The sequence below is a fragment of the Pelobates fuscus genome, chromosome 12 (assembly GCF_036172605.1).
Source record: "Pelobates fuscus isolate aPelFus1 chromosome 12, aPelFus1.pri, whole genome shotgun sequence".
In the NCBI taxonomy this organism is placed as follows: domain Eukaryota; kingdom Metazoa; phylum Chordata; class Amphibia; order Anura; family Pelobatidae; genus Pelobates; species Pelobates fuscus.
The window spans coordinates 120,799,886-120,812,370 of NC_086328.1; the positions used below are offsets into that span (position 1 = coordinate 120,799,886).

A 12,485-nucleotide genomic window follows, 5' to 3' on the forward strand; every position below is an offset into this window, starting at 1 on the left:
ACACCACACATCTATCTTTTAAACAGGGTTAAGTAAGCAAAGTATTATAAATCCAAGGGAAGTGGCAGCTCCCCTTTAAGAAAAGTCGGAACTATATTCCTTGTATTCCATATCTAGCAAGCAAGTTCTAGTAAAAACTGCCTGTTATCGTAGTTCGCATATCCTCTGGGATAACTTGATGACCAATGATGACCCCACATTGGCCCAGCTCTCATTCCTGAATGTACAACAGAAAAGTGCAATTTAAAGGGACACTGTAGACACCCACACCACTTCATCTCATTGCAGTGATCTGGGTGCAGTGGTCTGACCACTAGTGTCTACCTGAACCAGCCACAATGTCGAGGTAACTCTTAGGGTGAATTGGGAGATTTTTATTTCTTTGAGGTTTTTTATCTGAGTTTAGACTACATTATCTGGTCCTTTGTTCTCTGTGGACCCTGTGCCTTTTCTCTCTCCCTAACCTCATTTACACTACCTTCCCGCCAGTCGGACACGAGGGGAACTGGAACTTAGATGCAATTTAGTACTCCAGATAATGGATCCCCTGGGCACCTTTTAGTAGATCTCCCTTTTTTCACGTTATACTTTTTTTTTGCATATCCCTTTTTATCCTTAGATTGATTTAAAGGTAGGGCCTTCCTTCCTCATTTCTTATACTAGTGGAGCTCTACCAATGTTAGTTTTCCCTTGTGGGACTATATGTAAAACCGTTTTAACCTTAAGCTTCACATAATTAAGGTGAGGTTTAAAATTAGTATTAGGAACTAATCTATCCTCACCCAATTATTATTCTAACCGTAACCGTGGAAATAGTACAAATAGTGGAGGGCAGATAACAGGAAAGGTTTACAAACCCTTCAATGTATGGATCATTAAATTAAAGGGAATCTCCAGTGCCAGGAAAACAATCCGTTTTCCTGGCACTGCAGGTTCCCTCTCCCTCCCACCCCCCAATCCCCAGTTACTGAAGGGGTGAAAAGCCCTTCAGTCACTTACCTGAGGCAGCGACGATGTCCCTCGTCGCTGTCTCTTCCTCCGCGCCGCTCCTCCTACTGACTCCGTCGGCCGGTTAGCGAGACTGATCCTGCCCGCATGCTTATTAGGTCTCCCCATAGGAAAGCATTGAAAACGAATTTCAATGCTTTCCTATGGGGATTTGAGCGGCGCTGGAGGTCCTCACACAGCGTGAGGACGTCCAGCGACGCTCTAGCACAGATAATCTTTGCTATAGAGCAGGAAGTGCCCTCTAGTGGCTGTCTAGTAGACAGCCACTAGAGGTGGAGTTAACCCTGCAAGGTAATTATTGCAGTTTATGAAAAGGTTAAGGGTAGTGGGAGTTGGCACCCAGACCACTCCAATGGGCAGAAGTGGTCTGGGTGCCTGGAGTGTCCCTTTAAGTATGGTTCTCAGGCAGAATCTTTGAATTTGTCTTTTATTGCTTGAGTCTAACCAACTTACCAACCATTTGGTGACTACAGTCATTACACAGAAATGTAATTAGGAGGAATGTTAGATCCAACTTGTAAACATATATTTATAAATTTGATGGGACATAAACTCCTAAAAGAATGCCTTGTGATTATTTTTTATAGTAAGGGCAGAACTTGTGATTATTTTTTTTTACAGTAAGTCCATTAGTCAACAACCAGAACTGATTTATGTTTTATTTTTATTAGGGAATTAAATAATCATTGTGTCTGAAAGCCAGGGAGCAGAAGCTTTGTGTCTTACTGGGTCAGCGTGTCTAATGCACCTGAGGGTAGCATGTTGTGTCTGCTGACACGAGACGCAAAAAAAAGTTGCACAAACGTGATATTGCCAACCAGGAAGTGAGTATTCTACCTGGCTGATTGACAGCCCATGGAGGTGGTTCTACACACACAAAAAAATTTTACTTTTTTTTCAGAATTGCATATTTTAAAAAAGAAAAAGCTAAAAAGACAGACTATTTGCACCATGACCACTTCAGTAAGATGAAATGGTTATGGTACACAGAGCAACCTTTTAATGTCAAGCTATAAAGAGGAGCTCCAAGGGTAATAGACCCTCCAAGCATCTTGTTGCACATGCCCTCTTCCAGTTGAACCCTCTGTTATCCCACATCCCTCTGTTATCCCATGTATATGTATGGAATGCATTACCAATGATTTAACAAAAAGGTGGCACCATGATTATGCAAGTTCATTTACTTTAAATAAAATAAGGAAGTAAGAATCAGGAAGTGTTAACCAGTATGTGTTAACTGTCAATCAAGATGGTGACATTTTGTTTCGGTTATGTAAATGAACGGTTACACCCCACAAAAAAAAAAAAAGTGACGTTATTAGCAGTCTTGAAAAGCAATAATATTCTCGCCCTGTCAAGAAATGACTCTGTCTCGTGAGTGGCAGCCAGGATCAAAAATATTTTAAAGAATAAACGCAAAAAGATAAAAAAAATAAAAATGAAAAAATGAGATTTAGTTTCTCTTAAAAATAATCTTTCTTGGTAAAATCGTAAATAAAATAATCCTTAAATGTCCATCTTAAATCCAGCCTTATGAAATCACAATCCTTCCCCGTTTAGTAATATGCAGGAAAGGGTCAGAACACTAAAAAGTGTTTCAAATATTTTTAAAGTATGTGAGTTTATAACTATAAAGATTACATCCAGTATAGCTAAAAAATACAATACGTTATTAGTAAAAGGATAATAATAAAAAATAGTAAATTCAGTCTTTTAGAGTTACAATACGTAAAAAAAGTAAATTGGAACAATTTGTATCCAATATATAGAGTTGTTGTTGCTGCTGCACATTAAACAGACACACGCAATTCCTGGGACTCAGTGCTGATATTGGTTGCTTGGCGTCCCCAGTGAGTATCAAGCTGTATGATGTTGCAGGATAAGATGAAGTTAGATGCGCTGCTGGATAAAGGATCTAGATAGGGCAGGGGTGGGGAACCTTCGGCTCTCCAGATGTTTTGGACTACACCTCCCATGATGCTTTGCCAGCATTATGTGTGTAAGAGCATTATGGGGGATGTAGTCCACAACATCTGGAGAGCCGAAGGCTGCCTATCCCTGAATAGGGGAACAGCTTCCAGACGCGGCTTCTCAATAGAGAAAGCCACCGGAGCGGAGAAATGCAGAGCGGAGAAACGCTTCTGGAAGCAGTTCCCCATTACTCCTATCCAGATCCTTTATCCAGCAGCGCATCTAACTTCATCTTATTTTGTATCTTTTGCCATCTGCTCTCTAGTTTAGTATTTTTATCCTGCCCCTATTACATCACTTAAAACGGAAGACAATGTGGATCTTACCAGCTCCACGGGCATGAACCACTCTCTCTGGAATGCGTTCCCTGGAAAAATGAGCCATTTCCTCCGTGAATTGCATATCTTGCAAAAGAATTGGCCCCCGAGCTCCAGCAGTCAAGGAACTAGCTGCCACTCCAATAGGAAGACCTCCATTTGTTGTCAGTGTTTCAGGCTGTGGAGAAATTTTTTGGGAAAATGAGCAATGACAAGGTTTGCTAAATTGCATTAATATTCCTCAAAATGGGATTTCTATGCAATATTATTGAGTAGAGAAACTAGAACACGTTGTTTGTAGTTCTTCCTCAGAATGGGGAAATAAAGGGCTCTGCATTTCTCTCGCTAACATAATTTAGGATTGTATTACAAACATAAAACTGGAGAGTACTTACAGTATATAATCTTCAGGAGGAGACACGAAAATTATCCCCATTAACTTTGAGTGACAAATGCAAATACTGTGAAGATGTTACAATTTAACTGTATAATTTGTTCATTTAATACAGGAAAGGCCCGATCCAACGTAACAATACAACTAAGAAGATTAAATGAAGTAGGGTACTTACACAGCTAAAATCACTGTTTAGTAGATATGCCTCTAATTATGCATTTCTAACTGGGGATATATATATATATATAAGTAACAGGAACGTTTGTCAGCCAGGGAGGTGCAACAGAATTATTTTAGAAAAGCGTAACGTTCTATTGAAAAGTGTACTGTAAAATTTAAAAAATGACACATTCTTTACATCTAAAGTGCATCAACAGATTTCGTCTAAGGCAAATAAAAGTTTTTTTTTAACTGTAAGAACAATAAGGATGAGGAATTCTCTGCCTGAAGAGGTGGTTTTATCAGAGTCCATACAGATGTTCAAACAGCTACTGGATGCATACTTGCAAAAACAGAATATTCAAGGATATAATTTTTCAATGTAGGGTAATAACTGCTTGATCCAAGGATAAATCTGACTGCCATTCTGGGGTCAAGAAGGATTTTATTCCTAGTTTGTTGCAAAATCGGAAGTGCTTCAAACTGGGGTTTTTTTTGTTAAAAACAGGAGTCTCTGTCATCAAAGTAACTATGGATACTGTCAACAAAGTAACTGTGGATAATGTCAAGGTAAAACCCTACTCTCACAATACTGAGAGGGGGGGGGCACCATCTAACTTTAAGAGATCCTGTGCATGCATTTACATTATGTCTCCAATATAATAAAATACTTGCATTTTTTATTTATTTATTTGTTTTATTGGCATTTATAGAGCGCCAACATATTCCACAGCGCTGTGCAAGTTGGAAAGACAACACAATAAGAACAGACCGATACAACAGGTAGAGGGCCCTGCCCGTGAGCTTACAATCTTAAGGTTAAATCATTCATCTAATACGATTAAATGTAAAAAATATTCAATGAAGCAGTAGATCTCTCACGGTCGATTGGTTTACTCTCCTGACTGCCAACATTGCGCCAGTCTACCAAGGGCACAGAGTTTATGATACACTGAAAATAAATATCCATTAACCCCTTAACCCCTTAAGGACCAAACTTCTGGAATAAAAGGGAATCATGACATGTCACACATGTCATGTGTCCTTAAGGGGTTAATAAATATAGAGAACAGGGAGCAACCCTGCAATTTCCTGTGTATGAAGTACTGCTGACACTTACATACCTGCCCAAAAAATTAATATATATTTATTCCGTGCAAAATAATAATTAAGAACAATTAAGTTAATTAGCATACTTTAAATACAACATAATGCAATTGGAGTTTGTGAGATAAAACAGAAATCTCCCAGACAATCTCCATGTTTTGCCAAATACACCTTTAAATTATAGCGTCTATTCTCACCACATTCCGAAACACAAAATGCAAGCAATGTTTCTCGCACATTCATTATTTCCCAAATTGTCTACTGCAATCTACTCTCCGGCAGTCCCAAACAACTGAAAATTCTAAGAAAGTCTAAATGCATTTTTTTGTGTTTTTTTTTAAAGATTCTATCTTTGGCCTCAATTTACTAAACTTTCCAAATGATTCAATATTTGTTAAACAAAAAGCAACATTCCAAATCATTTATCTACAAAAATTCTCGTAGACCTTTATGGTGACGTCTGTAGGTAAATAAATTGTAAAGTATTTTCTAATAGCATTAAATAATTTGCAAAGCTTATTCAATTGAGGCCTTATGATAAAAAAAAAAAAAAGCTACGAAAGTGACTGTGTCCCTTTAAGAAGTCAAGGTGGTCTACTCCTGTCTCAAGCAAATTGTTCGCAAGTCTACTTTACTGTTATTGCACCTTCATACTCTGTAGGTACTGTACCAGTCATGTCGTTTTTATAATTCAGGTATATAATTATAGTTTAGCTGGAAACTCCCTAGATCCCCCTTGAGGTTTCAATTTTACATCCTGTGCTCCGAAACCTGGAATTGCACAATTACATGATAATTAGGTGTGTAAATGGAGCAGATCAAAGTTAAGACTTTTTTTATAGAAGAAATATGTATGAGCTTACTACATAGAAAACAAAGGGAGAGAGTTAGTTGCTCACTCAGCTAAAAAGAACTCAACCTCTCACCATTCCCAGACAAAACCTAGACAGATGAATTCCTAGCAGGTCATTCAGTAAAGTAAGACTTCAAAGTGAGTTTAAAATCTAGGTCAAACTAGCTGAACATCAAAAATTCTCTATGCAACCTATTCGTTGAGTTTGGCCTTACAGGAGAATTATACAGTTCCTTTGATATAAAGTTCAGCCTTTAACCCCTTAAGGACACATGACATGTGTGACATGTCATGATTCCCTTTTATTCCAGAAGTTTGGTCCTTAACGGATTAAGATTGTTACCTTAAAGGAACACTATAGGGTCAGGAACACAAACATGTATTCCTGACAATATAGTGTGTAACCCACCATTTAGGTGGATTGCCCGCCCCCCCCCCTCCCCTCTCCCCCTCTTAGCCCCCTTAAAAATTAATAAAACTCACCTTTTTCCAGAGCTGCGCGGGTCTGCCGGCACTGGCCCTGCCCCCTTGGTGACATAAATAGAATTGAAGATTTTTAGCCAAAATCGGCAAGGGGGCGGGCAAAGCACCGTTTTCGCCAATCAGCACCTCCTCATAGAAATGCATTGAAACAATGCATCTCTTAGGAAAATTCCCCAGAGCAGGGGGACGCTGAACGGCAGAGCTGCCTACTGTGCAGCCCTGGGCCAGGAAGCCCCTCCAGTGGCCATCTGAGGAAAGGCCACTTGGAGGTGTTCTTAGGGGCAATCAGTAGAACACTATCTGTAGCAAAGCATATTCATTATTACATTATATCTCACATTATAATTACATTAAGTCTCTGTCTATTTAACAGCAAATGCAAAAAAAAAAATAATAATAATAAAATCATGTTGCACCTCTGATCTAAATCACAATTCTATTCACAGGGTTATTCACAAAACTGAGAATTGTCGGAATGCAAAATTTTCAGTTTCAAATTCCTTTTAATTTCCAGACAATTTCAATTTTAGTAATTAATCCTGTAAGTGATGCTTGTATTATGTGTCTGTTGCAAACAGCCCAAAATACTGTGATTTTTTTTTTATTATTATTTTTTTAAAAAAAACAACAGTTTACGGATTAAGTAATAAATTACAGGGAATCAGGATTCTTGGATATGAACTTTAATGAGAAACTATCATATTAAAGAGGAGTATTTTTAAACCCAGTAAATTAAATAAAATTAGCCATTGCTTATATTATACATTTCTGTATATGACGTGACTATGGGTTATTATATTTTATATACTTTATATATATTTTTACAAGACCGTTTTGATGTAGTGATCTTAGTAAGTTTAGTTTCTTCTTTTTATAGAAAACATATAAAATCTTAAGTCGTATATAAAAAAATGAACAACTCAAGTAACGTACATTTATGTGGTGGATTTAATAAAGGTTTTATTTAAATTATGCAAATTGCTACTTAAGGCATACAGACAGACAGCATGCTTAAACAGGACCTATCAGCTTTCAAATTATTTCACAGCTCAATACAAGCTATCTATAGGGTTGTGCTAATTTTTGTTTATTTAGAATTTTGATTTAAATGAAAAGGCACATTATGGCATGTGATGCAAATCTAAGAAATCCCATGGCGCTAAGTGCACTATCCTGGGGACAGTGTACATTTTGCATTGTGGGAACTATGCCCTAACCCACATTCACGCCTGTGGCATTATTCCAGAGATGGCCCGAGTGACCGTACACTTGCAACGCATGGTGTACTATAGTAGACGCCAGGGCTGGTACGGGAGTAAAAAGTGGAGGACTGAGGGGTATGAGGAGTAAGATCCCCCTCTTCTCCACAAGCTTTTTAAATCATGTTATACTGTTTAGGACATCGGAGAAAAACAAAGCCTATTTTAAAAGAGTTGGTTATCCTGTCAACGCATTTTAAAATAAATTTCATCACAAAGACACAGAACTTTAGAGAAAATACCTTTATTTCATAACTGACTTCATGTAAGAAATATATATATATATTAAAGTTGAAATCAAGTAGCTTAAACAGGTCTATGTCCCATTCTTCTAATAGCCTCCCCAGTGATAGTGTATCATTTTTTCTCTAGAGATTGCATGGTTTGATATATGTTCCTAAGGGGTGATATTTATAATTAAAGATGGTCTGTCTTCCACTAGTTCGCAAAAGTGCTGTAGAGGTGCGTTTAAATCTTACCTCTGGTGCACAAAACTTACACACATACACAATACATCCAAGAAAATATTACTCCCAACAGACAGACAGACAGATAGATAGATAGATAGATAGATACATAGATACATGGATAGATAGATAGATAGATAGATTTCTACTTTGCATATTATTATTATATTATTTCTTAAAAAGACATCAAAGCATTTTGGCAGATTTCCTTTTAAAGGTAACATTGTATATCGAAGAACTCTTATCCATCATGCATAGACTTGCCAGATTCAAATATCATTCTGAACAATTACCCAACTCTTACAAATTCATCTTCGTTTAGAGACTAATAGTAAAATTAAAGACTTACAGATATTGATGAACATTACCTTTGCTGTTGCATTTGCCTGGGATGTCTTCTGCTGGTGGCTGGGCACATAGCTGCCTTTGTCCGACCACATGTTTGCAAACAAGCGACGTGAGTTTGACAGCGGTGTCTGCATTTTTAACCAGACAAGTACACTGGCCCCTCCTCAATTTCTGGGAAGTAAATCCTGCACCTCCCTTCACCACAAGTATGCAAAAAGCCCCAGAATTAATTCAATCAATGCAGTGTGATACCATAAAAACAGAAGGGATCTGTACTTTGGTAATGAAAAATACTAAGGATTAACAATATATTAGTGCTTAGTGCACAGCAGGTGAGATCAGGTGTACAGTGCTCTATGTGCAGGGCTGTATGTGCAGTGCTGTATATGCAGAATTGTATGTGCAGAGCCGGTATACAGATTTGTGTGTGCAGAGCAGGTATAAAGAGTTATACGTGCATTAGCTGTCACATGTGAGTGTTTACAGGCATATGATCAAGGTTACTCTTATAACCCCTTCCTATCAGACTTTGAAGGAATCCATTAACTGTAATACTCTCTGAAGGCCCTACCTATAGGTTTCCATATGCCAAGACATATAACAATACCCGTGGACCCCGTATCTATAATAATCCTTGTACACACCTTACCTTTAAGAGTCTCTGAATACAAAGACCTATAAAACTTCCTCCTCAATAGAAGACTCCTCATATACCTCTAACTAGAAGATTTATATACTTATACTTCTAAACAGAAGACTCCTCGTATACCTATACCTCTTAATAGAATATGCACCTGCACATCTACGTCTGACTCCTTATACACCTTTACCTCTACATATAAGAATATTCAACAGTAACCTATATTGGCCACAATGTACTGTCTGTGTAACCGCTTCCAAAACAACTTACAGCATACTCTATACAAGACTTTTCTATACTGTATATGATACACTCTCTATAAAATCCCTTCTAATACTGCATACAATGCACTCTCTATGCAACCCCTTCCGAAACTGCATACGATGCACTCTCGATGCAAACCCTTCTATATTGCAAACGATACACTCTCTATGCAACCCCTTCTATTCTGCATACGATGCACTCTGTATGCAACCCCTTCTATACTGCATACGATGCACTCTCTATGCAACCCCTTCTATAGTGCATACGATGCACTCTCGATGCAAACCCTTCTATTCTGCATACGATGCACTCTGTATGCAACCCCTTCTATTCTGCATACGATGCACTCTGTATGCAACCCCTTCTATTCTGCATACGATGCACTCTCTATGCAACCCCTTCTATACTGCATACGATGCACTCTCTATTCAACCCCTTCTATATTGCAAACGATACACTCTCTATGCAACCCCTTCTATAGTGGATACGATGCACTCTCGATGCAACCCCTTCTATACTGCTTACAATGTACGATCTTTGAAATCCCCTTCCAAAATCGCATCTGAAGCACTCTCTTTGCAACCCATCCCTGTTCTAGTTACAAGACATTCTCTCAGAAACCCTTCCCTGTATGAATTACAAAGCACTCCCTTCCTATCAGACTCTGTAGTCACCTCCTACCTATAAAAGTTCTAACAAAAGGTGCTAATATTTTTATAAGGGTTTGGCAGTTTTTACAATTCTTTTAATAACAGATTTAAAAATCTTTTGGCTTTGTTGAACGGTAATAAATAATATCAGATTTTGTTTGATTTGAATGCATTCCAAATATTCAATAATTCTTATATTTTTTTCAGAACCATTGTAACTAATGTTGGTGCAATGTGGTTGCTTAGAACGGCAACTGCACATTGGATTTACCCATCACTGTGTGAGTCAGGAAATGTACACATGTGGTGTATGTCGAGACCTGGCAGAACATGGGCTAAGCTGATCATGACACCGAAGAGAGTAGGCACTCAACAGTCAAGTACTGGAATATCTAAGAGACATAAGGACCTTGGAATGACCAGATACTTGCATAGGTGAGGCTTTCATCCATATTTATCTCCATCCTTAATATTATAGAAACATAGAATGGGACGTCAGATAAGAACCATTCGGCCCATCTAGTCTGCTCAATTTTCTAAATACTTTCATTAGTCCCTGGCCTTATCTTATAGTTAGGATAGCCTTATGCCTATCCCACTCATGCCTAAACTCCTTTACTGTGTTAACCTCTACCACTTCAGCTGGAAGGCTATTCCATGCATCCACTACCCTCTCAGTAAAGTAATACTTTTTTTTTTATTCTTTATTTTATTCGTGCATAATATATACATGAGGGATTGCACTGCCAAGACATGTGGTGCACCCATTTTAGCATTCATGTTTATACATATGGCATTGAAGGGAAACATTGCACTTTTTTTTTTTTTGGTAGATAAGTATACATGGTTTTAACTTCCGCTTCACCTATAGTATGCTAGACTAATCAAAACAGTGTCTAATAAGTGAACACAAGTGATTTTGGTTGCATATACAGGCATTTAGTAACTATTTTCTTGTTCAAATCAAAAGGAACATCGTTGGTAATAACAATTAGTAGACTGACCCCTGGCATTTTATAGGATGGCCTGACGTGAGTAAGAGAGTAACTGGTGGTGTGGAGATACATGTTTACGGTCGGACTCGGGCGATGGGGGACATTGAGATGTAAGCAATTAGAGTAAGCTAATGCTTCTGCATATCCCCCCTCCCCTCGACCGGCTGCTATTCACCCAATGCCTGTGTTGGCTATCAGAGTCCTGTCTGTAATGAGTGTCCCACTTGGATCCACTGTGGCGCAGCAGGGCGAGGGATTCCTCCAGCCCTCGGCTTGCGAGAAGGTGTGTAACCCTGGACCGCTTCCTCTGGAGATTCTGGTCGGGCCTTTGGTTCTCTTGTTGGTCTGAAGCTTGGTGGCGTGTTCGAGTGTGGATGGCTTGTCCCTGCTTGAGAAGGTGGCAGTCTGTGGCTGGAGCCGCGTGGGTCTGCGCTCTTGCTGTAGGTTTTGCTTTCAGCAGCGCAATTTTCGCGCTCTCTTCTGTCTGTGAGGTGTGCCTCGTGGCCGGGGGCGTGAGGAGGGTGCCGTCGGTGGGTGCTCTTCCAGAACGTGTGCCTCAGTCTGCCGTTCTGCCAGTTTCGTCCAGAAGGTTGTAAATGTGGCCTCCAGCCGTGTGAGGATGTCGGGCCAGTGTATCTTGTCTAGTGGCTCCGGGGCATTTGCCGCCATTTCAGGTGTGTTCATCGCCGCTTGTATGTGCTTCCCCGGGGCTGTTGGGGTCTGTCCCTTTGCCCCTCTTTTAAGATTATGTCCTCTGGTTGTGGTAGTTTTTCTTCTTTTAAATATAATCTCCTCCTTTACTGTGTTGATTGCCTTTATGTATTTAAATGTTTGTTTCATATCCCCCCCATCTTATCCTTTTTCTAAGCTATGCATCTTAAGATCCTTAACATTATAAACCCTCGGAACCCTCCAAACTTACTCACTTCTCTGGTAAATGCTTATTATGACTCTGCAGTATAAGTTGTATGACTTAGTGTGCACTACGCACATGGCAAGGTATTGAGCTATCGTCCATTCTTATTGAGTGACTTTTACATCCTTTTTTATTTATTTATTTTTTTTAACCTGGTCCGTATAGTCTTATGGTATCACTATGTCTACCGGATACTCCAGACATGAAGCCCTTGCATAACGTGGACCAAATGGAGATGGTCACTCAAAGTCAAGAGCAGGGAAGTACATACAACAAGACACTGCCTTAGCAGACCTAGGGCAGTAAAATTGCCAAGCAGGGAATGGCAACAATGGAGCTGTCCAAATAAAGAGGTAGTGAGGTACCAAAGGTGAAAGAAACCAGCAATGGTTCATGGCCAGAGATCAACCAACGAAATAAAACCATTCAAGGAACAGGAGCCAAGGAACTTGAAGGACACACTGCGGACAAGAAGTGAGAGAGCTCTGCAACAATATTCCACTGAATAGTCCTTTACATGTTGCTGCATCTTGTACAACTGATTATGGAGTGGTGTTGTGATTGTGTTGATCACACAGGAATGTGAAAGCGTAGGGTCTATTGTCCTGATGCAGGGTCAAGCTGAGTAGACAAAAGAAGACAACAGTGGATGAA

General features: G+C 39.2%; 1 protein-coding gene across 1 annotated transcript in view; it reads right to left on the reverse strand.

Moving 5' to 3' along the window:
• The window catches only part of LOC134578942 (catalase-like), a 33,217-nt gene extending 24,599 nt beyond the window's left edge, over positions 1 to 8,618 (reverse strand). The window contains exons 1-2 of the mRNA XM_063438044.1: positions 8,387 to 8,618; positions 3,306 to 3,474 (exon numbers count right to left, since the gene is read on the reverse strand). Of these exons, the coding sequence (XP_063294114.1) occupies positions 3,306 to 3,474; positions 8,387 to 8,500 (283 nt within the window). The 5' untranslated portion in view covers positions 8,501 to 8,618. The remainder of the gene's footprint in view (positions 1 to 3,305; positions 3,475 to 8,386) is intronic.
• Positions 8,619 to 12,485: the final 3,867 nt, after the last annotated feature.